The sequence below is a fragment of the Lichtheimia ornata genome (genome assembly GCF_029851405.1).
Source record: "Lichtheimia ornata isolate CBS 291.66 chromosome Unknown scaffold00042, whole genome shotgun sequence".
Classification (NCBI taxonomy): Eukaryota; Fungi; Mucoromycota; class Mucoromycetes; order Mucorales; family Lichtheimiaceae; genus Lichtheimia; species Lichtheimia ornata.
In genome coordinates, this window is record NW_026695362.1 from 23,831 (window position 1) to 50,648 (window position 26,818).

At 43.5% G+C, this 26,818-nt stretch overlaps 9 protein-coding genes across 9 annotated transcripts; 6 read left to right on the forward strand and 3 right to left on the reverse strand.

Annotated features, from left to right (window-relative positions):
* Positions 1-5,536: 5,536 nt before the first annotated feature.
* Positions 5,537-8,066, forward strand: O0I10_008119 (uncharacterized protein; the record flags this gene model as incomplete). Its single annotated transcript, XM_058488126.1, has 16 exons — positions 5,537-5,689; positions 5,744-5,853; positions 5,917-5,924; positions 5,978-6,170; positions 6,230-6,393; positions 6,451-6,578; positions 6,634-6,692; positions 6,745-6,782; positions 6,841-6,908; positions 6,959-7,057; positions 7,120-7,271; positions 7,331-7,505; positions 7,566-7,661; positions 7,723-7,772; positions 7,824-7,906; positions 7,966-8,066. The coding sequence occupies 16 exons, from the start codon at positions 5,537-5,539 to the stop codon at positions 8,064-8,066; spliced, it is 1,677 nt and encodes a 558-aa protein (XP_058341019.1).
* A 129-nt stretch (positions 8,067-8,195) lies between these two features.
* Positions 8,196-8,519, reverse strand: O0I10_008120 (uncharacterized protein; the record flags this gene model as incomplete). Its single annotated transcript, XM_058488127.1, has 1 exon — positions 8,196-8,519. One exon carries the CDS (start codon positions 8,517-8,519, stop codon positions 8,196-8,198), a length of 324 nt encoding a protein of 107 aa, XP_058341020.1.
* Positions 8,520-10,114: 1,595 nt separating this feature from the next.
* O0I10_008121 (uncharacterized protein) lies at positions 10,115-11,053 on the forward strand (the record flags this gene model as incomplete). The annotated part of the gene is made up of 5 exons (XM_058488128.1): positions 10,115-10,294; positions 10,361-10,604; positions 10,667-10,800; positions 10,857-10,925; positions 10,994-11,053. 5 exons carry the CDS (start codon positions 10,115-10,117, stop codon positions 11,051-11,053), a joined length of 687 nt encoding a protein of 228 aa, XP_058341021.1.
* Positions 11,054-12,001: 948 nt separating this feature from the next.
* On the forward strand, positions 12,002-13,665 carry O0I10_008122 (uncharacterized protein; the record flags this gene model as incomplete). The annotated part of the gene is made up of 4 exons (XM_058488129.1): positions 12,002-12,209; positions 12,264-12,700; positions 12,768-12,861; positions 12,926-13,665. 4 exons carry the CDS (start codon positions 12,002-12,004, stop codon positions 13,663-13,665), a joined length of 1,479 nt encoding a protein of 492 aa, XP_058341022.1.
* Positions 13,666-14,284: 619 nt separating this feature from the next.
* Positions 14,285-16,183, reverse strand: O0I10_008123 (uncharacterized protein; the record flags this gene model as incomplete). Its single annotated transcript, XM_058488130.1, has 9 exons — positions 14,285-14,428; positions 14,533-14,665; positions 14,751-14,867; positions 14,924-15,292; positions 15,351-15,485; positions 15,551-15,761; positions 15,875-15,986; positions 16,091-16,119; positions 16,177-16,183. 9 exons carry the CDS (start codon positions 16,181-16,183, stop codon positions 14,285-14,287), a joined length of 1,257 nt encoding a protein of 418 aa, XP_058341023.1.
* A 1,335-nt stretch (positions 16,184-17,518) lies between these two features.
* Positions 17,519-17,848, forward strand: O0I10_008124 (uncharacterized protein; the record flags this gene model as incomplete). Its single annotated transcript, XM_058488131.1, has 2 exons — positions 17,519-17,738; positions 17,805-17,848. The coding sequence occupies 2 exons, from the start codon at positions 17,519-17,521 to the stop codon at positions 17,846-17,848; spliced, it is 264 nt and encodes an 87-aa protein (XP_058341024.1).
* Positions 17,849-18,414: 566 nt separating this feature from the next.
* On the reverse strand, positions 18,415-19,939 carry O0I10_008125 (uncharacterized protein; the record flags this gene model as incomplete). The annotated part of the gene is made up of 4 exons (XM_058488132.1): positions 18,415-18,783; positions 18,854-19,357; positions 19,416-19,535; positions 19,610-19,939. The coding sequence occupies 4 exons, from the start codon at positions 19,937-19,939 to the stop codon at positions 18,415-18,417; spliced, it is 1,323 nt and encodes a 440-aa protein (XP_058341025.1).
* A 1,116-nt stretch (positions 19,940-21,055) lies between these two features.
* On the forward strand, positions 21,056-24,005 carry O0I10_008126 (uncharacterized protein; the record flags this gene model as incomplete). The annotated part of the gene is made up of 7 exons (XM_058488133.1): positions 21,056-21,595; positions 21,668-21,722; positions 21,787-21,866; positions 21,926-22,079; positions 22,141-22,520; positions 22,589-23,175; positions 23,240-24,005. 7 exons carry the CDS (start codon positions 21,056-21,058, stop codon positions 24,003-24,005), a joined length of 2,562 nt encoding a protein of 853 aa, XP_058341026.1.
* A 311-nt stretch (positions 24,006-24,316) lies between these two features.
* On the forward strand, positions 24,317-25,619 carry O0I10_008127 (uncharacterized protein; the record flags this gene model as incomplete). Its single annotated transcript, XM_058488134.1, has 2 exons — positions 24,317-24,771; positions 24,836-25,619. 2 exons carry the CDS (start codon positions 24,317-24,319, stop codon positions 25,617-25,619), a joined length of 1,239 nt encoding a protein of 412 aa, XP_058341027.1.
* Positions 25,620-26,818: the final 1,199 nt, after the last annotated feature.

Sequence of the window (26,818 nt, forward strand, 5' to 3'; positions counted from 1 at the left end):
GTGTTGAACAAAGTTGCTGTACGTAAATAATGCTGCTTCTATACAATGGCTATCTGTTGTACACGTTGAAAAGGCAGCAAAACAGGTTGCTGCAAGTGAAGAACGCTGTTTGAGACAATGGAGCGAATAGCAACTGCTGGAATGAATGCTGTTACGATTGGTTGCGGTAGAGGATTGTACAAGAGAAGGTGCAGTGTCAAGAAAAGGTGTGTTGGAGTGGGGTGCACACGCCATGGACTTGCCCTTCAGTCAAAGGCAATCGAATCAAGGCAATTGTAGCAATGACATGATGGGTTGAAGCAGGACAATCGTTCGCAGGTGGTAGTTGTATACTTGAATGGGCCAACAGTTGGGAATGGGAGGAGGAAGAGGCAAGGGGCTGAGAGTGGAAGAGCTGCAAATTAATAGGACGCACACCTCTTGTATAATAAATGCATGAACACTGTAGATCAATCCTTGATAGTGAGATTGCCCCTCTCGAACATGAAACTTTCACACAAGCTTCTGTTGGACATGCTGATCAACTTCAATCATTTAAAAGTCGCAGACTTCATTGTGAAGATTCAAAATGCGGGGCGATCCAAATGGTGGATGATGGGGTCAAAAGAGCGGACGGTCCACCGCCCCGAAGTTGCCCACCTCCAACTTGAAAATTAGTCAGCAGGGTGCTCTCGAGCATGCTGATCACTATTTTCTAATAAAAACTTCATGCTTTATTTGAAAGTTTGGAATGGGAGCGTCCAAAAGTTTGAAAGACGGAGACATTCGCAGGGTCTGCGATTCACTAATTTTCATATTCACTGTTCCAGCGTAGCTCGGTCAAATCGGCTCGGATCAAGAAAGTTTAATGATGGAAATGCTCGGCTGGAGCAGGAGAATCATTTACATGCAGTAGATTTTGCAACAACGCTGATTGTGAGGAAGTGGCTGTTAGCGTGCAATACATGGACTATTGTGGATAGACATAAAGTATAATCTGTCAATCTATCCAGTCATGCAAAGTAGCTGTGTTACACGAACACGTCCCTCTCCATCTTTTGCTCTGCCAGGGTCTAGCTACTCGACAATGAACAAAGATCGCTTTTCATATAGCATCACGCTTACAAACATAAAGACAGCCATATCTCCAAACTTTACAATGAAACGTGGGGCTTTGAATAGAGCAATGTGCTCGGCTTGGCCAACAGCACCTTGTGTGAAAGTTTCACGTTCACTGTCGCAAACAGCCCAAAAAATATTTTTTTGGTCGTCGTCGAAAGAGGTTGAGCCCCGGATCCAGTTTGGCTGGTGGCGACATTGCGAAATCTGGGATTGCCCACGATGAACTTCATACTTTGACACAAGAGTCCTTTGACCCCGACGAGCACGTTGATCTATTAAAGAGCCCACGTTTGATTGTAAAGTTTGGAGATACAGTCACCTTTATGTTTGTAAGCGTGATGTTATATGGGAAGTGGTCTTTGTTCATTGCCAAGTAGCTAGACCCTGGAGAGCCAAAGATGCAGAAGGACCTCTTTGGGTTACTCAGCTAAAAAGTCAGGACTTCAGGGACCATGCATGACAGGTACGCAACCCTCACTTTGATGTCATACATTGGCAGCTAATAGCCACTATTGTGCATTCCCAACTTTTGTGCATTCTATTGTAGGTGGACGATGCTCCTGCTCTAGACATTCATTTCCGTGATTAAAGTAGGTTGATCCGAGCTGATTTGGTTGAGTTACACTCACACAAGATTATATCGGTTGAGCTACATCGAGCGTGCTTTATGTCCAGAGTGATGTAATCTCTCTTTGACCGCAGCTCAGTCAAATCAGCTCGAATCAACCTACTTTAATCATGGAAATGAATGTCTGGAGCAGGGGCATCGTTCCCATGCAGTGGATCTCGCCACAATGATGATTGGATAAAAGTGGCCGTTAGCTAGCAATACATGCCTGTTCCTAGATGATCCATAAAGCAATTATACAGTGACCCTTTCATTCATGCAAACGTAGCTGTGTTACACAACACGACCCTCTGCATCTTTTGCTCTGCCAGGGTCCACCTACTTGACAATGAACAAATACCACTCTTCTTATAGCATCACACTTACAAACATAAAGGTGCCTGTATCTCCAAACTTTACAATGAAACGTGGGCTTTTTATTACAGCAATGGGCTCGGCTTGGCCAACAGCACCTTGTGTGAAAGTTTCGCGTTCAATGTCGCAAACAGCCCAAAAAATATTTTTTTGGTCGTCGTCGAAAGAGGTTGAGCCCCGGATCCAGTTTGGCTGGTGGCGACATTGCGAAATCTGGGATTGCCCACGATGAACTTCATACTTTGACACAAGGTTCCTTTGACCCCGACAAGCACGTTGATCTACTAAAGAGTCCACGTTTGATTGTAAAGTTTGGAGATACAAGCGTCTTTATGATTTTACTATGTTGTAAGCGTGATTCGAGTTGCTTTTTCCTAGTGGATGGTGTCGGCGGCATTAACGGAAGTGGAGAACTGCGTGAAATGGCACGTGGTGGTTACACAAACGCGTCCTTGACAGGTTGCTGCACAAATGGATGATGATGATGATTGCCTTTTGTGAAGGTACATAAGTGAAACAACATCCAACCATGAAGGTGTCAAGGTATGTGTATGGAAATAAGGGTTGCATATCACATTTGCATGTAGGAGAAGGTCGAGTTGCATAAACCAATTTGTATATGTAAAACTCACCACCAGTAACCAATCCAATGATGGGTGGGTCACTCATCGTGAAACTCAATGGAGGGATCAATCCCACTCTTCCATATTGTATCACAAAAGCCATGTACTTCTTGAATGACCGATAACCCGAACCACCTTTATTATTCCATCTTCGAAGCAATAGTATGTAATCCACAAGCTAGCAACCTCCAACAAGCGTGTAATAAATAAACAATGCTTTATTTCATCTAGCTATCTTGCTATGTACTGTACATTGCCACCACCATCCTCGTAGTCGTCCTCCGTCATCATTTCTACTCGTACTCGTCACCAGTCGTCAATCTCATCCTTCACACCAAACATCCAAAAATACACAAGTTGAAAAGAATGGGATCTTGCAGGCTTCCTTTTGAATCTCGTTGTCGTCATCATTGTCATTGTTGTAGATGGGGTGATCATCGTAATCGTCATTGTTGTGAATGTGGTAATCATCGTAATCGTCGTCTCTACAAATAAGAAAGCAACCACGTTAGACCATCTGGTACCGGAATGATGGCGATTTGGTATACCGTTAGGCGATCCTCTCCAAGGAAGAAAGCAAATCAGAAGGAATTCACAAACCAAATCACCACCATACGAGCAACGTTGGGCGATCACTTGTTCTTGAGAAAGCACTGCACGAATCACGCAAGGCCAGTTCGATCCATGGCAAGGAAGGACATCACTTACGTAGAGTCCAGGCTCATAGTTGTTCTCACTCATACTCTCCAAAGAAAGAATGATCCCCAATCCTTCCAATCATTTCCCACCTCATGAAAAGAAATCCTCAAAGGGAAAGAACGAGCCTATCACGAGAAGAGCATGTTGGTTCAACACATTCACAAGCTGTTGCAAATCCCCTTTTACCTCAACACGGTGACCATGCTCTTCCAAAAATCCATCGTCATCGACCCATCCTCAACTCAACACAGGCCTATAGAGCCCTGGGCGCGTTCCAAGAAGCTTTTCCAGCACACTTGGCTAGTGCAGAGCGACGCAGCGACCACTTGATACAGGCTGGGACTTGAACCCAAAGAGATGATGATGATGCCCCAAGTTGTATTGCCTGACCAAAGAAACCTATTCAATTCATTATTAGCACACACACACACAATAAACATCCTTTTCATTGTTTGTTTCATTGTACTTGCCTTTTCCATATACACAAAGACCCGTTGTTGTTGGTTACTGGAAACCGAAAACCATGGTGTAGTAGTGTTGAGCCAAAACAAAACGGCAAACCAGCCAACGTCTTGAAACCAAACTTGCCCTCTATACAAGCTGACGCGTCAATGGAACCAAGTCGGCTGCAACATTGGACTCTGAATGTACCTGTTGACACCAAGCGTAGAGCGGGAATAGCAACGAGCAAAAGGAAACAACAATATCGCCATGGCAACCACCAACCACCAACCACGCTCATTCCTCAGCATTTGGACACACTCATTCTCCCTGACAATGCATGTTCAGAACTACATTAACACCTCACAGCCAACAAGAGCACTCTTCTATAATACAATTACCTTGATCGAGATGTCGTGATTGGGATAAAAGGAAAGGTGGAGGGAAAAAGAAGAGAAGCTTTGTCTCAAGTCGTGGAGCTGCTGTCCCCCAAGTTTAAATCCCCTACTGCTATTACACTGAGGCCACTCAATTACCCCACACACACACCATCCACCCACCGTCATCATCACTCTCACGATAGACAATAGGTACACGTAAATAAAAGAAGTGATCCTCACGTATAGCAAAAGGGTGTGTGCCATTTTACACTTTACATGATAATGATGATCCAACAACAGCCATTACCTTACTACCAGGTTAGCTCGAATCATGAAAGTTGAATGATGGAAATGGTGGACTGGAGCAGGAGAATCGTTTACATGCATTGGATTGGACAACAAAGGTGAATGGAAGGAATGGGCTATTAGCCGGCTGTTTACAAATAACTTACCAATTTGATTCTTCTGATATTGGATGATGTTTCTGTGTTTGGCCATTTTTCAGTCAAATCTCATCGGATCAAGAAAGTTGAATGATGGGAATGATGGACTGGAGCAGGAGAATCGTTTACATGCATTGGAATGGGTTACAGGTGAGAATAGGAGGAAGACGCTATTAGCTGGTAGTTGATGTTCGCTGCCTTGGACATTGTATCATAGCACTTATTACAAAGGTAGTCTCTTATCGTTTGATGGCTGATGTAAAATGATTACTGTAGCTGTGTAAAGCTACAAGCTCATTGTAAGATCATAGGGAATGTTAAGCCATTCAACTACAAATCACTAGTTTGTATACGAGCGAAGAGAGGAACTCGTCGGACGGCTAGTGTCTATACTAATGAGATGGTTTTCTATTTGATCATTGGTAGTTTAAGAAGGGTCATTAGCTATCACAAAAGGGCAACTGCTGATCCAAGCATGATACAATGAAAAGAGATGAATGAAAATCAAGCTGTACAATGCTGTAAGTACCCTATTTTTAGAAGAGGAGATTGCATAACGATCATGCTCATGCTTAGCGCCGTCGTCAGGTGTACTGAATACATCTGGATACCTCGGTTGGGTGTATTGCATGTTGATGCTTACCAAGGACTTTGTTGCATGGCAGCAATCGAACGGGATGTTTGATATCAAGTAATCGAATGACAGTCCAACTACATAGCTGCATGTGTCTTTGAGTAATTGAGTGGGAATAAACGTGTCTCTCTTTGTCATGTGAAGATTTAAGCATTCATCCCGATCCCCTTTGACCTCCTTACATACGCTCTCTCTCTTTCTCTTTCTCTCAAGTATTACAATTTCAGTTCTCAATGACGGACCATGCTCAGGTTACGCCTATTGCTACAAGCATTGCATCCGATCGACTTGAAAAGGATCCATTACGTCCCCTGATCGTCGCGTTATTATGCTTCGTATACAGCCTATTCACATGGTTTGAACGACACGTCTTGCAACCCTCGCTCGTATGTACACTTCTTTCAGTCTACTTGTAACAGCATTGACCAACATTACAATAGATCCAGTGGCGTCAATGGCGTAACCATCAACCTGAACATCGACTCAACGCTGGTTTATTGGATGCCAAGTGCTATACCGAGTGGAAGGCACGTGCCAAAGAGCTTGACATGTAAGGATCACACGCATAGGTTTCGCATCATCGAGTTGTCCTTTGGCTCATATCATTCTATAGGCATTTATGTAAGTTTATGCAAGGCGGTGGATGATATTACTGTTTTTGACATGTGTCCCAGCCAACGACCGGTGGAAAGCCAATCCTGTGTCACGTGTGTACGACTATAAGCTTATTGCCTCAAGACTGGAACATCTACGCAAGGCACGCGAGGCCGATGATGTGGATTGCATGATTTATATGTTACGTGGTGGTCTACTCAGGAATTTTGGAGGCATCTGTGACAGGAAGCTCTTTTCTCATTCATATCTTGGGTAAAACAAGCATACGTATATCACGGACAGAAGCAGTTAACAAGTAACATGTATCATAGTACCAAGACATTGATTGAGGATTACATGGAGGAAATGGTGAAGCAAATCGAGTATATTGAATCGACCGATGCTCTGGATCAGCAAGCCAAGATGAAGTTTTTCAGTGATGCTCGACAAGGATTTGGATGCTCTGCATTAGTGTTGCAGGGTGGCACGGCGTTTGGTAAGGATAGGTGATTGGGAAATGGATTGATGGAAAATGTTAACCAAAAAGTAATAGCGTTGTATCATTTGGGTGTACTCAAGGCACTTCATGAACAAGGATTACTACCAAGAATCATCAGTGGCCATGCAGTGGGAGCCATGGTTGCAGCTTTGATTTGTATCCATACGGATGAAGAACTACCGGTAAGCAGTGTGTGCGTTTTAATAGGAAAGGGTGCCAACTACCCTGGCTTGGTAGGAAATTTTGCAACCTAATGGGATTAATCTGCAAGCCTTTTCGACAAAGACGGATAAAGGGTAAGTGAAGGCATCGGATCTCTTCCTATGGTTACCAACACGTGTGTTGTAGACATGTGCATCGTCGGATTACAAGATTCCTAAAGCATGGTAAACGAGTGGCATGGATTGGAGGAGGAGATGTCCAAATGTGCTGATTTTTCGAAAGGCTATCTTATGGATATGAAGGTGCTGCAACAGTGTGTGAGAGCTAATGTCGGCGACTTGACATTCGAGGTAAGCTTTTTCCCTATTCAAGGTGGATCCGGCTAACAAGATTAAAACAGGAAGCCTATGCACGTTCAAAACGAGTACTCAACATCAGCGTGTCATCAAGTCGCAAAGAAATACCACCATTGCTCAATTATCTTACAGCTCCCAACGTGGTAAGTCATGAAAAGAAAAAGAGGTTGGAGTATCCATGATGCTTAATGATGTGGTTGCATAGCTTATTTGGAGTGCAGCATGTTGCTCAACGGCATCTGTGGGGTTATTTGGATCATGTGAGCTCTTGGCAAAGGATACCGATGGCAACATTGTAAAGTGGACGACTTCGGCTGTAAAATGGAATCATTGGTCGGAGACATCGCCTTCTGAAAGGTACCTATTCTCTCTCGCCCTTCTTTGAATGGATCAATAAGCTCATGTTATACCCATAGTGAAGAACCTCTCAAACGGCTTTCTGAATTGTTCAACGTCAACCACTTTATTGTTTCACAAGCCATGACCTATGCCATTCCCTTTGCTTCAAATGGCCACAACCTGCAACAAGAGTCCATGTGGAATAGAGTCGCGTATTTGATTGCTTCAGAACTCAAGCATAGGCTATACCAGGTATGGTAAAAGTGAATCCATTTGAATGCAATATTGACCACCTGCATCAATGTTTACTAGCTCGATCAATTTCACATGTTACCCAACGTATTTCGACCGGTAGTGGATGAAAAGATCTCTGGCAACGTGACCATCGCACCCGATCTCTCAATTTCAGTAAGTGGAGCGGTTCCCACGTGTAGTGAAGGCTGCAATATCAACCCAACCTTATCTCTAGGATTTCAACATTTTGTTCTCAAATCCAACCCATGCATCGCTTGCATATTGGTACGTGTTGTTTGGTTACACTGCATCCCATTTCTAAATGATTCAATATAGGATCCTTAACGGCGAAAGAGCGACATGGCCTCTGTTATCGTTTATTCGGACACGATGCATGATTGAATTGGCTTTGGACAAAGGTATGATTTGGGTTGAAAATGGCAATAGCAAGTGTATTTATATCGTATCATACTTTTAGCTGTGCTTCGACTCAAAGCGATGAATGTGGAAAAAGAACCTGTGGTTGTCGTGCCAACGCAGTATCCAGAACGAAAGCAACGAGCGCGATCCATGCACTAGTATCGCAACATCACTCGATCTCGATAACGCATCATTGTATACCTCCATTGTCGATATATCTCACTATGCATCAAATCATCTATATACACAATCAACAGTGAGCACAACATCAGCAATAAACGACATTCTTTATATTATACCTTCAGTGATCATGGGGCCTGCTACTATGTATGCTTTTTCAAGATATTCCCATGTCTCAGTGGATACCATGAGGAGATCAGTAGCTTCTGGCAGAAATGGATCGAACCGAATATCCGATTGTGACCATGCACGATGATGCTCGCCATTGATTGTCTCTTCCAATGGTGGCTCCGTTCTCCAACCTTCAATGAACCTTTCCCATTCCCACATGAACCGAGCGGATACAAAGCAAAACCCACGAGGATTGAGTACAATGTGCGACGGTGTATCACGCCATCTTAACCATCGTTCATGTTGTCGTCTTTTTCGCATTTCGATCTTCTTATCAAGCTCATTACGATACACGATTGGATCCCACGCCTGATTGATTCGTGATACTTGATACTGTTCAGCAGGGTCACTATCTTCGCCTCCAAGCTATTCAACGATATGAGTCACATTGTATTCCTTCTCATTCGCCTTGTCATACCCAATCGACGCATTGCTGGCAGAATATTTCTCCCGTGTTGCCCTTGAGAAAAACTTGGTGCATAGAGTGAAGTCGTGCATGCCTGTCACACACTACATGGATCCAAAGTAAGACATCTCGTATGGATTTTGATATAGTAAGATCACCACCACTTACATGGCTTATGACAGGTGATGCACAAAAACACCTTTTCAGGGCCACGATCAGTGCATTGACAACAAGCCGTTTCCAAGGAAAGATTTGATGAGGATGGTACATTGGTAAAAGAGATATGGCTCAAATGGCGACAAGGGGGACGACCAAACGTTCGCTCAACCGTTTGACGATACAAGGTGGAATACGACTGATTTGGATGATTGTATGTTACACCATATCTTGCACCGCATAATTTTTTCCACAGTGAATCGATCCGACTGAGGGGCAACAGCGTACGATTACATTGGGACAGTTGTACAAGATCTCTTGCATCATCAAGCTGCTCAGCAATGCATATCAGTATATCAAAGTGCAAGGAATTGAATGGCATCACTACCACCACCGGAAGAAAAAGAAAGGATCCTCCTCTACATTAGTAGTCATTGAAATGCTTTGTACATACGAGTAGTGTATGGAATGTGAATAGATCAATAAACAGCTGGGCTACTATTTTTGGATGAATATGGCAATATCAACCATACCACATCATCTGGGAAACGATCATCATTCATCCTTGTTACATGTAATCGACTTTTTAGCACGTCTCTCGTTGCTAGGTAACGCGATCTGCTGCACAAATATCGTCGTTATACATTCCCGGAAAGGCTAAAACGACTTTAATGTAATGTGGCGTCCTTGGTGCAGCCATCTTCTACTTTCACTACAGCCCTATGGGTTGAATGAGGCCACCTCTTTTAGGATACTGTAAAACCCGGGTCATTCTTCTGTTTCTCTCATCTTTGTAGTATTGGACATGGCTGCAGCGGAATTAATTACTACCATCATCATACCAATGTCATTTAGGTAAATTCTGCAATACCACCGCCCACATTATCACATGGTTGCCACATCTGGCATAAAAGTACAAATATTAACTTTACCAAAGGATGCTGGGGTTCAGGGGCAAGGAAATGGAGCTCTTATTGTTCAAGGTTACACAATGTATGACGATTCTCATTATTCTGGATCATTGTGCGTATGGCCAACTTTTGGATTCATGCCAACCAATACACCTTTTTCACAACCTCTTCCAAGCTTTATGGCAACGATGTAACATGCGTACAAATTAGTTATTGCGACAAGGCGTCATGCTTACGTGTGTTGTGCATCCTTCCCACTATCGTACGACCAATGCATGAAAAGTAATTCCGCCACAATGCCGAGCATGACAGTGCAGCATCTTATCGCGGGGAAACTTATATAAATGCCGGCAACAACACATTTTTGCCATCAACAAACAAGAATGAAGAATCTCATTTTCGGTATCTCTCTTCTCGCGTCAGCTTTTATCTCTACCCAAGCTGCCAATACTGGCGTGGATGTATCTGCTTTGGTATCTACCGACTCGTGGTCATGTGCAAAGAACTATGGATATAGCCATGCCATCATTCGCTGCTACTTTGAGGCATGGGGTGGTAATCCGGTTTGTATACTTTTGCTCTCTTCCCAATATAGGGTGATGCTGATAGCAGCTTTGATGATAATATAGGGCGGTGCTCTTGATAACTCATGTGCCAAAAACTACGCCAACGCAGTGGCAGGTGGATTTGATCAAATTGATCTATACATGTTCCCTTGCACTGGCCGTAGCACTTGCAAGTCTCCTGCCGCCCAAGTCAATGAAATGGTGGGTCACATGAACAGCAACAAGATGAAAATTGGCACCCTTTGGCTTGATGTTGAGGTGGATCCTCAATCCAATAACTGGCCTTCTGCATCCCAAGCACAATCTAGTACGTCGTTGACCTTTTTTTGTGCTGCTATTATACCATTATTGCTCACCCACTTTCATTAGCTTTAAAGGAATTTAAAGCAGCATTTGATGCAACAGGCCTTAAATGGGGTGTTTACGCCTCCCAATCTCAATGGACATCCATCACAGGTTCAAAGGATTGGGTGTTGGATTCATCTGTCCCCTTGTGGTATGCTGTAAGTCATGGTTTAATGGCAGTCTTTTTCGATTATACGCTCACATGGCTTTATAGCATTACGATGAAGCACTCAACTTTGATGACTTTAGCTCATTTGGCGGATGGACCAAGCCAACCATCAAGGTAAGGGAGTCAATAGGATACATACATCACGTGACAATCGCTCACTTTGCTTTTGCTTATTGATGTAGCAATACGCTGGATCGCAATCATTCTGCTCTGCCAACTGGGACAAGAACTTTTATGGATAAAGATATATCGTGTACTTTTACAAACCTTAACAAAGTCGTATTCTGAACCTTAATGAATTGTGTCCAACCTTCACCTCCTTCATTTATTATTATGTGCCGTGGGTTGTGTAGCCCAATATGAGTGCGTAGGTACATGACCACTGATTCTAATTTAAACACACACACACACACAGCGGAAAGGATGATGGATGAAAGTAAATGGTGGCTGGTAATATCGCATGTACCCACACAGCTCTGGGAAAGGATAACCCAGGTTGTGTAATAATGAAAGCCAAGGGAAGAATGGGGCCATCGCACCCTGTGGAAAACGGGATACACAAAATACAGTGGATGATGTAAGCAAAAAAGGTCCGCTGGCTGCATTGATCACGTTTCTATTACTTTTTAGGTGCACAATGCAATCACCACGCGATATATTAAGACCAGCAGATCATATTGTTCAAGCCTATATAGTTTCCATGGCAACGCCAGTGTCATGCTGCAAGCCGATAATACCCAAAGTTACAGGGAATAGTCATCGTGAGAGTGACACACGATATTCTTTGCCTGGAAGAAAAATGTATGTAAGACAACCAGGTACAGCTAACTTTCCCATTGTGTATACGGGAGCATGCGGGAGTAACCAAGGCAAGATTTCCCGCCATACAAAGAGATCATCCTTTGGTTTTAGGTATAAAAAGAAGGCATGGAACACATGGCCGACATCCAACAGCACTTTCTTTGTTTCTTGTTTCTTTTGTTCTCACACACAAGCAAGTAGAAAACTTGCTCCCATTGTCCTTTTCCCATTTTCTTCAATCATTTGCCGGTTTGATGTCGACCAACAACAGCAACACCGTTTTAGTGCCTTCGAGGCTGCGGTCAATTTTTAAACGATTTCGATCTTCTTCAAGTCGTCCAGCAACAACAGCAGCGTCTGGAACAGCAACAACCATAGATGGCAATCAAATGATACATCATGTGGAAGCAACATCATCAATAACCAAGCGAGAGCCGTCATTACCTCCCACACCGCCTGTATCGCTGCAAACACGTAGTAACGAGATCTTGGATGAGCTTACTCAACAATTTGCTGTATCCACCCACAAGATGCGTGCCATCGTCAGCCATTTTGTATCTGAAATGCAAAAAGGATTGCAAAACGAGGGAGAAACAGGTATATTAAGGACACATGCAGAAGATGATGTATTGGCATTGACACCCCTTCAAGTGGCTATGATCCCCACATTTGTAACAGGACGACCAACGGGACAAGAGAAGGGTAAATACCTTGCCCTTGATTTAGGTGGAACCTATTTGCGTGTATGTGAAGTATCGTTGCATGGCAACCGCGACTTTGGTATTCATCAACAAAAATACAAAGTACCTGGAGCATTAAAGCTGGGAGAGATGACCCAATTATGCGATTTCATTGCGGAGTGCGTCAACAATTTTCTCAGTGAACAAGGTCATGATGATATCGATCCAGAAGCTCCTTTGCAACTTGGTTTTACATTTTCTTTCCCTGTATTTCAAACATCCATCAATCGTGGAGTGCTCAAGCAATGGACAAAAGGATTCTCTTGTAAAAATGCTGTCGACAAGGATGTCGTTGTCATGTTGCAAGATGCATTTTCACGTAAAAAGGTGCCAGTAAACATTGCTGCGGTATGTGTGTGATCATGTCAAGGGTCATTGTTGTGTGTGCGTATTCATGTTGCAACATCATTTGTAGATTGTCAATGACACGGTGGGCACATTGATGGCTTTAGGATATAGGCAACCTGAAACTGCCATTGGTGTTATCCTTGGTACAGGTACCAATGCATGTAAGTAAAAATGGATATGCGTAATCCGTCATTTATTGTTCTTCTCACACACTCGGTATCAAAGGCTATTATGAAAAGATTGACAAGATCCAAAAATGGAGTGGTGGCAAAACAGCATTTGAAGATATGGTCATCAATACCGAATGGGGCATGTTTGATTGCGAACGCACGGTGTTACCCTTAACGATCCATGATTGCAAGGTTGATCGTGAATCCATCAATCCACGGCAGCAGATGTTTGAAAAGATGATTTCGGGAATGTACTTGGGCGAGATTACACGTAACTGCATCCTTCACTATGTCGATCGGCAAATGATGTTTAAAGGCTTTTCCTCGACCGAATTGAACCAGCCGTATACTTTTGAGACTGAGTACATGTCAACCATTCAAGCCGATGATTCAAGTGATCTTGCTGAAACACGTCATATTCTCGAAGATGTACTCAAGCTGCCAGGAACAACACTTGACGATCGTCGTACTGTCAAGGCTATTATTGAGCTTGTGGGTCGTCGTGCAGCACGACTATCAGCTTGTGGTCTTGCTGCTGTCATGGAACTATCGGATGTTTTCCATAGCGGATGTACAATTGCTATTGACGGCTCGCTTTATGAACACTACCCAGGTTTCGATAACACGATGATGCAGGCACTTATTGAGTTGTATGGACCTGAAATAGAAGCCAAAATCAGCTTTTCACTTGCAAGAGATGGGTCTGGTCTTGGTGCTGCAATCGTTGCCATGATCGCTCATAAGGCTGCTCAACAACAACAACATCAGGCTGAGGAGCATGATTCATCATTATAAAGTCTTCCTGATTGTATACTTTCATACGCTATATCCTTACACAAAAGATCACTATCCCTTTTCTAAAACGTGGTTATTTATTACGTACACATAAATCAAGGCAACTTGTACACCATTGATTACGTACTTTTGGGAGAGATATTGCCCGCATTATTCCATTAGGTGTGGGAATCCGGGAATCCGGGAAGTTTTCTTGGTCATCCTTTATTTGCCCGGTATGGTGTGCAACAATGCTATATTAGGTGGAGCATTCAGGTACGATCACACATTAGTCTTTTCCTGACACGAGCTGTAAGCCTGATTGCAGCAGTGGTACTGATATTGTTCATACAAAGAAAGACACCACACTTGCTTAATTACACATCTTTTGAGATTGGCGGTGACATTGGACTTTTAGGATGAAACCATAATGTGATCAAAGTGATGATTATACGTATGCAAAGTGGTATTTGCTAGTAGTTGAGAAGCTCGCAGTACTAGTAAAATAACATATATTATGGGTGGACCAGGGCTGGGTGATAAGAAAAAAAAGGGTAAGATCTACTGCTAAAGTACTCTGCTGCAGGTTTGTGTGTGCGTGTGCGTGTGCGTGTGCGTGCGTTGTGTGTGTGTGCTGACTTTACTTGTTAAAGGTGAAACCACGCTTCTTGGCTGATTTTTCAGGTGTGATGGGTCGACCGGATTCCAAACGACGTCGCTTTTCTTCCAATTCGAGACGCTGCTTCTCAAGGGCTTCCTTCATTTGCTTATGACGGGCATAAAGCTACGTATTTTTGTGTTACATGTTGAGTTGCTCAAGTTTATCGATTCTCCTCTCCCCCCTTACATATCCCTTTCTCCCCTGAAAACCCTTTCAGATCACTGTACCTCTTCCTCTGATTGCTTCAACTTGGTTTCCTTCTCTTGAACCTTGGCTTGGAATACAGCTCTCATTTCCGCTTCCATCTTTGAAAGTTTTTGCTCGTGAGCAAGACGCTCTTCTTCCATCTTTTGAATGGGGCTAAATAAGGAGGGAGAAAGAGAGAAAGAGAGAGTTATCAGCAAACACATGTTGTCCTCCTGTTTGTGTACATCTTGTAACCTACTCGACTTCCTTGAAAACTGTAGGATCTTGTTGAATGCCCATAGCTGTCAACTTTTCGGTTCTGTAGTTCTCGTACAAGACGTCATTGGTATATTCCTTGAGCTCTTCCATGTGTGTGCTATGACCACCTTTATGTTAAAAGATACGTTGTGTATGAAAATAAATCATGCTTACCGGATCAACATTTGTCTCAATTTCACAAAGTCACAATGTTCTTCATTATCCACCTCAATGACACCCCAAGGATACTTGCGACCACGTACACGTTGACCACCAGCAACCTCGAACTCCTTGTCAGAACCAACGACAGCAAAAGGGATCTTGGACATGATCTCACGATTCTCGGCAATCGTTTCCTCATCATCGTATTCATAAGCGGGTGCTTGATAAATCTGGATCTTGTGATGATTGATATCGGCAAGGATGCGTTGTTTGAATGCCATGACTTCTTCCTCAGTCAATGTATCAGCCTTAGCGATAACGGGGATCAAATTGACGCGTGTATGCAACCGGCGCATGAATTCGATATCCAATGGCTTCAATCTAGAAGAGTATTTAGTCTTCAATACCAACATGAAAACGAAGATCAAGTACCACTTACGCATGGCCTGTTGGTTGAATAAAGTAAATGCAGGCATGGATGCGATTATCGACCAAGCGACGGCGATTGACCCGATTTTCTTGTTCCAAGTAAGCATCAAAACGGGATTCAATACTGTCAAGAATTGGTTTCCAGCTATTGTAATTCTCCTTTGAGTATACACTCCTTATCCAACAACCCCTTCCACACGTATGCTTTACCTTTGCTCATTGTTAACAAAGTCACCAAATCCAGGAGTATCCACCACCGTCAATTCCAAGCGGACACCATTCTCCTCGATATCAGCAGTAATGGATTGGATCTCCACAGTCTGGGGAGTTTCATGCGATAATTCCACGTTTTCCTTTGGGGGATATAGACCAGTGTTGAAGAGCGTATTCACAAGAGTAGACTTTCCAAGACCAGATTCACCTATAAATCCATCATGAAAGGGTGATCAGAGAAGGGTTACACACATACACGCATGTAGTAGTAGTCTCACTTCGCTCTCCTCCACCTCCCTAAAATCCATGCATATGACATACCGACAACCATGCAGGTAAACTGGAAACCCTTTTTTACAGACTTGCGATGGACTTGGTTGGGAAGATTGGCAAAACCAACATAGCCTTGAAGCTTCTTGCGAACAACCTGGATCTGTTACAGAAAAAGAGAGAGGGAACCAAAAAATACCCAATGTGGTCAGCTATCCTTGGTCTTTTTTTTACCCGTTCGAGTCCACAAGACGTATGCATACATACCCCAGAAGGAGGACCGTTGCTTTGTTCAGCTATTCAATAGAGGCATGAGTCAAAAGTTACGAGCGATTGAGCAAAAGACAACTCACTTGACATGATGAATGGTAATGGGCGTGAAAAGAAACCGGAAAAATGGAGAAGGGGACAAAGATGGTTTGTAGATGCTGATGCGAGAGTAGAAAGGGGAAGAAGACTGATCTGACTTGTGAGTTTCTAGGGGTTTGCTTTACGAGGAGGAACGAAAGAGAGGAAGAAGGGGTTGCACGTAGACAAGGAGACAAAGTGAAAGCATCTCACTCACCCACCCACATATACACACACACCCACACGCACACACGCACACACCTTTGAAGCTCGTCAAAGAGTGAAATGAATGGTAGGACAAATCATTGCTCTCTTTATGCTGTGTTGCCTAATAAGGTGGTAGATGGGATGCATGTACGTGCTTATCTTGGGAGCGAAACGATATGCTAGGTTGCATCATCATACAACAACAACGGTGACCATGAGCAACGACGACTGGGTATTTGACACCACGTTTGGATGAACAAGTGCTACGTTGTACCACGAGGATCGACAAGCTGCCATCATGGGTTGCACCACACACACTCACACACGACACGAACAAACCACATAAGTACAACAACGCAGGAATCAATGGAGACCTTGGCACTTGACCACGTGAGCACATGATAAACGGTTGTCATGGTATCAACTCGCATGCAGCATGGATCAATCACTATTCCTTGGTATTCGAATTTAGCATCATTGTGCTTGGCGTTGTATGTACCTTGCATGTCATGGCAACATGGTAGTAGTAGACACACTTGCTTTTTGTATCGATACATCCGCCAAGATTAGATAGCGTAGGGAGAAATGAAAAATAAACTTGGGCCGTTCAATGGTGCACCAAGAAGGCAAAAGCTTATGCTCAATCTATCAATAAACATGCATATAGTATACGCAAACATGGCGTGTTGTTGTTCTTCTTGATCATTAAATGGCTCATCCAATATATCAATCACGTTGCCGAATATGCACACAACCCTTGGCACATGAAGAAGAAATGTTTGTAGCTTTGTGCACAGTCCTTGTTCTAGTCCAAATGAAAACCGCCCTCCGAGCCGACCCAAATCAGGCCATCCGGTAGCGGGTAGGTTCATTCTCCATTTTATATATAGATATACACATGCAGCTTAGGCAAACAACGTACATGCATGTAACAAAGAGCGGCGCCATGCTCTTTGTGGGGGTTGAATGGTCCACAATGGAGCGTGTGTGTGTGAGTGTGTGTGCGTGATTGTCTCCGAAGGGAAACAAAAAAGGTATTACAGGGTCGCATATTAAACAAGCATATAAAAGGGCACTCGTCCCCATCCTCCATCCTTTTCTGTACTTTCTTTCCTTCACACACAACACACAAATACCATCATGGCAGTCATTTCATCTAAACCTTCAGTCTACGATACCCTTCCAGTGTTGGATGCTTGGTACAAACCAATCCCAAAACCAACGCCGTCATCATCCGCTGCTCACCGACAACATAATCGATCCACGCACCATAACACTGTTTCCTTTTCAAATGATCCACCATCCGTACATTATGTCAATTACAATCAACATTCAAGGTGGAATCGCCCAGCTGATAGTGGTATGTATGATGAATAGCCATAAAAACTTCCAAGACATCATAAGCTCATGATGATGATGATAATAGTGAAACTATTTGTTAAGAACATCAATCGCAGGATACGGTCATGAGCATAGAAAGGAATCATTCTCTGTATTTGTTGTATCATCAAGTGTCTAAATTTTATTTGTTTCTACCATCTTACGACGGCCCTTGCATGTTGTCAAGCTTGTATTTTCACACTTCAAGTTCACCGATTTGGAGCATGTTTGTGGTGTTACATTACACAAGCACACGATCTGGCAACGCATGGGTTGCATCGGTAGCTTTCCTAGTAGCTCGCATGAATAAATCATACCTTTGCATAATGTATCTTTTGATGGCATCCGATTGACTCGCATTTATTATGCGCATACATACATAGCACGTGTGATAGAAACCAATGCTCGTAACGAACGAGGGTATGCTGGAAAGAGTATATGATATGACCCTGATAATGCCTGTCAACCATGTAGTGTTACACGCGCACATACTCACACACAGCATAATGGATCAAAGTGGCCCCCCTTACAACTCTTGTTGTGTGCCCTTTTCCCATCAATCAGCTGATCATTGCCATTTAGAGTCATTTCTCCTTTATTAAAAGACGCTACAACGATTCAGTACTATCCTTACATACGCAACTTTTTTCCTAGTCTTAAACATGATGAGATAACCTAGCTTGCTTGACAATGGCTTCCATCAGTGGTATGCTTCGATAATCAGGAGACATGGGGCTAACGATGGCATTGGATGCAAATCCGAAACCAATCTTGTGTTCCTGGTTCCAAAAGAACACGCTACCACCATAACCAGCCCAACCATTAAACGTGATGCCATCTATTTCCAAGTGCTTGAACATAGGGAATCCTCCTCGTTGCATATGGAGCGGTATCTGAATAATCAAATCAAAAGCGGGATCCATGGGTTCAGTCGCCAACGCATAGGCAGCTGTAGAAAGCAAATCCGGTTCGCCTGATACGATCGCCTTACCACCATTGGCCATCATTGCTGCAAGTTTTGCAATCTTTGTAAAGAGAAAAGTAGCATTTTAGAATCATCATCATCATCATCCATGGAAGGGAAAACACACTTACCGAACGTGCATTAGTATAGCCGGATATCGAAGGCATTTCGATTTGGCGGTATTTTTTGTCGGTTAAAAGCTCTGGGCCCGCTGCATCAGGTCCAGGCATGCTTATGGTTTTTGACATGACCTTGGTCTTATCCTTCATCATGGCCCACATATAGCGAGCGAATCCCGCACCACCTCGTATCGTGTTGTAGATTTGGTGATGTAGAGGTAGCAAGTTAAAACGAGTGATACGATTGTCAAATTCGGGTTCGTGGGGTTTCAAATGCCATTCAATGCCATAGTCGTTCATATAGGATGCAGCTACTTGGTCCACTGTGCAGTTGGCAGTGCGCTTGAGAATCTCGTTGACATACCAACCTCCTGTTACGCCATGATAACTACGTTGGAGAGTGCCGTTGAAATTGTGTGCTTGGGATGCAAGAAGAGTGGAAAGTTGTTCTGGGTCTTGCACTTGAGCCAATGTAATGATGTTGTCGAGACATCCAACACCTGCTTCATGTCGCATCTAATATGGGTTCACATTTAGCTCTTATGCATCATTGAGGATGATTTTAGACACCTACCAAATTTCCAAGTGTCACGTTTTCTTTTTTTCCTTGTCCAAATTCAGGCCAATAGGTTGCTATTTTCTCATCATACGACAACACTCCCTTGTCAACGAGCTGTGCCACCACAATGGCTGTCTATTTTTTGAGTAAAAGGATGACATGAGCCAACAAATAAAAAGACGTAGATTATATGTATTCGCGTTAGGTACCAGCATTTTTGTCGAAGAGTACACCAAATTCAAGGTGTCTTTGGTATAAGGAACACCGCTTTCCACATCTTGCCATCCACCTTGAATGTCGAGCACAAGCTCTCCATCTACGTATGCTGCTACACCAGCACCAACATCATGGCCATCCTTGAAGTTAGCCTTGAATACTTCAATGACATGTGCGTAATCATCATGCACATGTTCCACTTGAATAGGCGCATCGGGGATTTTGAAAGGTCCTTGAGAAAAGACATGGATGGCAACGCCTGATAAAACAACTGCAACAATGGCAACAGCGTGTCGCAGCGAAAAGTGGGTGGACGATTTCATGAACAAGAGAATACGTAAAGGGAATCAATGGACCCTCAGCATTGTATTTATATGGATGAAACATGTTGTTGCACACAAATGGACCATCACGCATGGGGTAATCCGCGCCACAATGCGCTAGACATAGCCTGCCGCAGCAACAGTGATCAGGGTAACACGATGCTAGCAACCCAATGTTATGGATGGGATCACACATTTGGATTATGCAATGATGGGACAGGCGTCGTGGTTCTTGCTTGTGGATCAAGGGTCACATGTGTGGACAAAGCTAACAAACGATCCGTTGCTATGTGTGGTCTCATTGACAACAATCCGTGGACAATGTTGCATGATCCATCATCACCCAATTTGAGTAACCCATCTTCTATACAAAACAACGCCATGTGCCATTGTTGTTGATGTTCATGTTGATGTTTCTTTATTTGCATGATGGCACATCAAGTATAGGGATCCACTTTGCTAATTGGAAGATACCAAGACCATGATAGCCGTTGGTGAGAAAATCATGGTAAGGTGTGTATTCAACCATTGGCTATCATCCAAGCAAGTAGGTTGGGGTGAACATCGTTTTGATTATAATTAATTTTAGCGGGCAAGACCTCTTTGATACTATAGGATGAGCACAAGGGGGTGTAGGGTTAAAGGGAAAAGATGGCGAGGTTATGTATCGTCACGAGCGTCATCGTGTAAACACTCCTGTTTCCTTTGCATGCATCGGCATATACAACTACTCAACAACACAAAACCCTGGGAGTGGGAGCAACAACATGGTACTTTATCCCAATAGACTATAAGATGGCTACATGGTAGTAATTCTAAGATCATCAAAAGACACCCACTTATGGATAAATAAGTCTGCATTTATTGAAAACGAGAAAGAGGAAAGGGGAATAGTCTATCTATGTATGCTTGTTCGACGACATTTGCCTCCTTGCACAAGAACCTATTCAACCATTCAGGCGCCGCAACGTGCCTAGTGCAAAAAGTGAACCATGCCCTTCAAGGTCAACTTTACTTGTTCCTTCCTTCTCTCCTGCGCCTCACTTTTTGTTACTTTTGCCCCGTTCCTTCTTTTAATCTACCCCACCTGCAATCACCCTTCTTTAATAACGCACAATGAAAGCATCAGCTACCCTGGTGCTCGTGGCAGGTTTCTTGGCAGCAAGCTGTCTGGGATCATCACAACCCGTTAAACGCTCACCCGATCGCCGATATTACACCTTGCATATACCCTCATCCGAAGCCCATTTGGCCGTTCAAGCTGCAGATGCTTTAGGCGTGCAATACGAAGGACCCGTTGGCGAGTTGACAACATACTACCTCGTCAGCACATTGGACCATGAACAACTCTACAAGCGTGACCAAGCAGCAGCACCAGCAGCACCAGTACACGATCCGATCTTGGAAGCTTTCCATGCGCACAAGGAACGACGATGGATGGAGACACGAGACACAGAGAGCCATGCCTGGTGGGATAGAGTTCATGCTATGGATGCACAGGTGCCAAGACAACGTGTTAAACGGGCTGTACTTCCTGAACACCATGCAAAGCGAGAGCCACCTTTTGTTGAGATCAACCAAGGCAAGCTTACCCTCGAAGATGCACAAGAGACGCTTGGTATTCAAGATCCAGGATTCCCTCGACAATGGCATTTGGTATGGATTGGGATTGGATGATAGGAAAAAGAGAAAAGGGAGGAGAGCTATATGTATTAATGTCATGCATAGGTGAACCAAGAGAATGTCGGAAATGATATCAATGTTACTGGTGTCTGGAAACAGGGCAAGTATAATTGCCATCATGGTTAGATTTGTGTAACATGCTCATTAACCCCGGGTTATTCTAGGCATCACCGGTGAAGGTTCTATTGTTGCCATCTTGGATGATGGGTTGGATTATGAGAGTCACGATCTTCATGACAACTTTGTAAGTACGCTTTACTCTTCCTCCAATGCAATTCATTCTCAATGGGTTTGATTTATTAGTTTGCTGAAGGATCATACGACTTTAACGACCACGTTGATCTACCCAAGCCAAAGCTCTTTGATGATACGCATGGTACTCGTTGTGCCGGACAAATCGCTGCAGTCAAGAATGATGTATGTGGTATTGGTATTGCTTATGATGCCAAGGTGGCAGGTAACGTATTCTTTATACATGGGAAAATAGGCCATTTGACGAATGAAATGCTGTTTATTAGGTGTGCGTATCCTCTCTGCAGAGATTACAGATTCGGATGAAGCTGCAGCATTGAACTACAAGTACCAGGAGAATCAAATCTTTTCGTGTTCATGGGGACCACCTGATAATGGTGAGACAATGGAGGCACCTACAGGCATCTTGGCTGAAGCATTTGTGAATGGTATCAAGAATGGACGTGATGGCAAAGGATCGATCTACGTATTTGCTACTGGAAACGGTGCTATCTCTGGTGACAATTGCAACTTTGATGGATACACCAACAGCATTTATACGATTACTGTGGGTGCCCTTGATCACACCAATTCGCATCCTCCCTATTCTGAAAGCTGCTCTGCACAAATGGTGGTAGCTTATTCTAGTGGCGGTGGTGAATTCATTGTAAGTTGAAGGAGGGGGGAATTGCATCAAGGTCCAATGTGCTTATTTGGGGTCATTTACATGTATAGTACACGACCAATGTGGGTGAAAATGTATGTTCAGATCGCCATGGTGGTACTTCAGCAGCAGCTCCAACAGCAGCAGGCATCTTTGCATTGGTCTTATCGGTGCGACCTGAATTGACGTGGCGCGATCTCCAACACTTGTGTGTGCAAACAGCTATTCCTGTTGACTTGGAAGATGAGGATTGGAAAGAATTGCCTTCTGGACGCAAGTATAACCACAAGTTTGGATATGGCAAATTGGATGCATATGCCATTGTGGAAGCTGCCAAGACGTTCGAGCACGTGAATGAACAAACCTATTTGGAATTGCCAGTGGATGTGGGTGGAAAGGTTATTCCTGAATCAACACAAGTCAAAAAGGTACCACTCAAGAGCACTATCAAGGTGACTCAAGACATGGTCAAGAATGCTGGCTTGAAGCGATTGGAGCATGTGACAGCCACCGTCAATATTGAACACAAGCGACGAGGTGATATCGTGATTACTCTTCAAAGTCCCAACAATGTGGAATCCGAGCTTGCTACCATGCGACCTGGTGACAAGAGCCCTGATGGTATTCGTAATTGGAAGTTCATGTCTGTCAAGCATTGGTAAGTTTATGATGATGGATGAAGGAAGGAGCTTGTAGTAATGGATCATTGTTGATATATACAGGGATGAGGATCCTCTTGGTGATTGGTCACTTCTTGTATATGATGTTACACATCCTGAGACCAACGGCACGATGCTCAATTGGACATTGACACTTTGGGGTGAAATGGATCCAGAATTTGAAGGCGAGCCTATTCATGATCCACTCGCAGAACATAACACCACAGTATCCGATTCTCATTCCACCATTGTTTCATCCGCTGCTGCAACGAGCACGACTACATCAGAGCATGTCCCTGCACGACCTACACGTCTCAAATCTACAACTACTGCCACTCCTGCTACAACTACAACTACAACAGCATCGACTACAACCACCACATCAACAACAACAACAACTGAAGAAGAGGAAGATGAAGACACTACAACTAGTACAACTACAACAGCAACGACTGAGAATGATAGCACTGATACACAAACATCCACACCAGAGTCTATATCACCTGCGGCTGATGCTGCCAAGCAAGAAGATGAGGATGATGAGGATGATTCGACATCACAAAGCCCTGGTAGTGGAAGTACAGTTGTTTATGCATTGGTGGGCACTGGTGCGATCGTTGCTCTGGCTACTGGATTATATGTTCAAAAACGCAAATCATGGCAACCACCTGCTGGATCAGAGGCTGAACGACATCGACAAGCTGCTGCCGATTACGAGTTCTCAGTATTGCGTCGATCTGAAGAAGATGAAGTCGATGATGATGATATTACAAGCGACCGCCATGCATTGTTACCCGAGAATGACCCTAGTAGAAGGAATCGTTCATAGTACCTTGTTTACTTGTTTATAGAAAGAAAAAAAGCGTTCATGTGTTTCTATATTATACGTTTTGAAGCGGCGCTAAATGTTATGTGGCATTGTGCAGGAACGTGTGTGTAACATCCAGGAGCATTACAGTAACCCTTGGATCAAGGAGTCAGGGGATGGGGTTGGTGTTGTTGTTGTGTGCGTGATTGGGAAAAAAAAGTAGTGTGCTTCCCCCCTCACCCCTCCTATTTGCATATCTCAAAGGAGAGAGTTGACCAAGACTTTTCATCTCTTTTTTCTTTCCATTCCTTTATTTACATTCGCATATAGCTATGACAGCAGATATCATTGACGGTGAAGGCTATTCTGTTTCTTCTTCCAGTACACAGCATGTTCCTGAGCTTGTGGATAGTCGTAGTAGCAGCAGCGATATCAGCATAAAAAAGAAAAAACAACATCGACGACGCACCATTGAGATCGATGGCGACGCTGATTCCGATAAGGACCTCGTCATTTCGACCTTGACCGAATCGTTGCAAATGCACAAGGAGATCATGGAAGAGTTGCAGCGAGAAAAGGATGCCTTTGTTGCAGACTTGAAACGAGAACGTGAGGAGGAAAAACAAGCAAATCGTAAAGAGAAAGAAGATGCCCTTGAGTCAATGGAAGCTCAATTGCAACGTTATCGTCAACTTGAAGAAGCATATAGCCTTGTTGTGAATGAGCTTGAAGCCAAAAAGAACGAGTATCGAAGGATGGAAACCAGCTTTTATGAACATGTCAAGAGGTAGAAGACGATACACATTGCTTATCACTTGCATCATCACTGACAACTTTGAAACACTTACTAGCATTCGACCCACGGATGATGATTTATCGACGATCCAATACGAGATCAATCACTTGGCCAATCTCCTCAACAATCTCTGCATGAGTCTCAAGTCCAAAATGGATCGCACAGGTGGCACAACGTGTATTCTTGATCGATGGAGTAATCGAGAAGTTGATATACGACACCACTTTTTACAATCGGATGACGTCGAACGACTTGAACCTGGAGTGATTACCATGTTCACTGAAAAGATGATCAATGAGATATTGAGAGCCGAGATCTTTGATCAACCCATTCATGCTGGTGTATCCATCAATCATACCTTCAAAGAGATTTGCACTTGGATCGAGGAACGTAATACGGATTGGGCCAACCGTCTTCGACAGCAGGTGAGTGCGCTGGTAGTACGACATCCTGGAGCTGAAGAACAAGCACGTATGGAGCAATCCCTTGATACATTGGTGGATTCGATTCTTGATCATCTCACTCCCATCTATCCACGTATACGTGACACGGCAAGTCATCGCAAAAAGATTGAAAACATTGTCGCTCGTGCAGCAAGACTCAACCTTGCCATGAAAGGTCAAGACATCAACGTGTTTTGTGGATCCATTCAAGAAGAAAAAGATACCCGATTTGACAGCTCAATCATGAAACCTACGAGTCGAGGTGATCAAGATGGTCATGTTCTCTTTGTCATTTCCTTCCCCTTTATTGCTGTTGATCCCAAGGATCCCGATAATGGATTTGTCATCCCTGCCAAGGTCTTCTGTGTAGCTGATAATGTAGCTGGTGATGGTTAAGCTTGTTCTTTGAAATTACATAAACGCTCTCTTCTTTGATAAATAAAGTGAAGTGGTTGCCATGCTGAAGCTTGTAGCGATGTTGACGTCTTTCTCAATTGGGTGATTTGTCCATGGATGGGATAATCAATCACACCTATGATGAAGAGCCTTACCCATTCTGTAATTATGCATCACGCTAAGCATACATTTCATCTTTTCTCCCCGTTTATGATCACTGAAAATCACATGCTCATCTATGCACGTATAAACAAGATGAATGTTGTCACCCATTTTTACTCACATCACACATACTTTGATTGCTCACACCGTCAAAAACCGTTTTGGCAGCTAGTCGATTGAAGTTGACATCATTTGTTTTCATTCACAACGACTCATTGTGGTCATCGATGCCATAGTTTAGCTCTCACAATAATGGGATCACATTATAGTGGACTCTTCCAACCCTGCAAAATGCGCTGTGTTACACAAAGAAGTCCATCTGCATCATCGGTTCTATCAAGGTCTTCCTCATCTTCACTGAACAAAGACACTCTTCATATAGCATCACGCTTACAGCATAGGTAAAACATAAACGTGCCTGTATCTCTAAACTTTACAACGAAACGTGGGGTTTTGAATAGAGCAATGGGCTCGGCTTGGCCAACAGCACCTTGTGTGAAAGTTTCACGTTCAATGTCGCAAACAGCCCAAAAAATATTTTTTGGTCGTCGTCGTTGAAGAGGTCGACCCCTGGATCCAGTTTGGCTGGTGGCGACATTGCGAAATCTGGGATTGGCAAGCTTGATCGTGAAACTTTCGCACAAGGTGCTGTTGGCCAAGCCGAGCACATTGCTCTAATAAAAACCCCACGTTTCGTTGTAAAGTTTAGAGATACAGGCACCTTTATGTTTGTAAGCGTGATGCTATATGAGAAGTGGTCTTCGTTCATTGCCAAGTAGCTAGACCCTGGAGAGCCAAAGATGCAGAAGGACCTCTTTGGGTAACTCAGCTAAAAAGTCAGGACTTCAGGGACAATGCATGAAAGGTACGCAACCCTCACTTTTATGTCATACATTGGCAGCTAATAGCCACTTTGGTGCATTCCCAACTTTTGTGCATTCTATTGTAGGTGGACGATGCTGCTGCTCCAGACATTCATTTCCATGATTAAAGTAGGTTGATCCAAGTTGATTTGGTTGAGTTACGCTCACACAAGA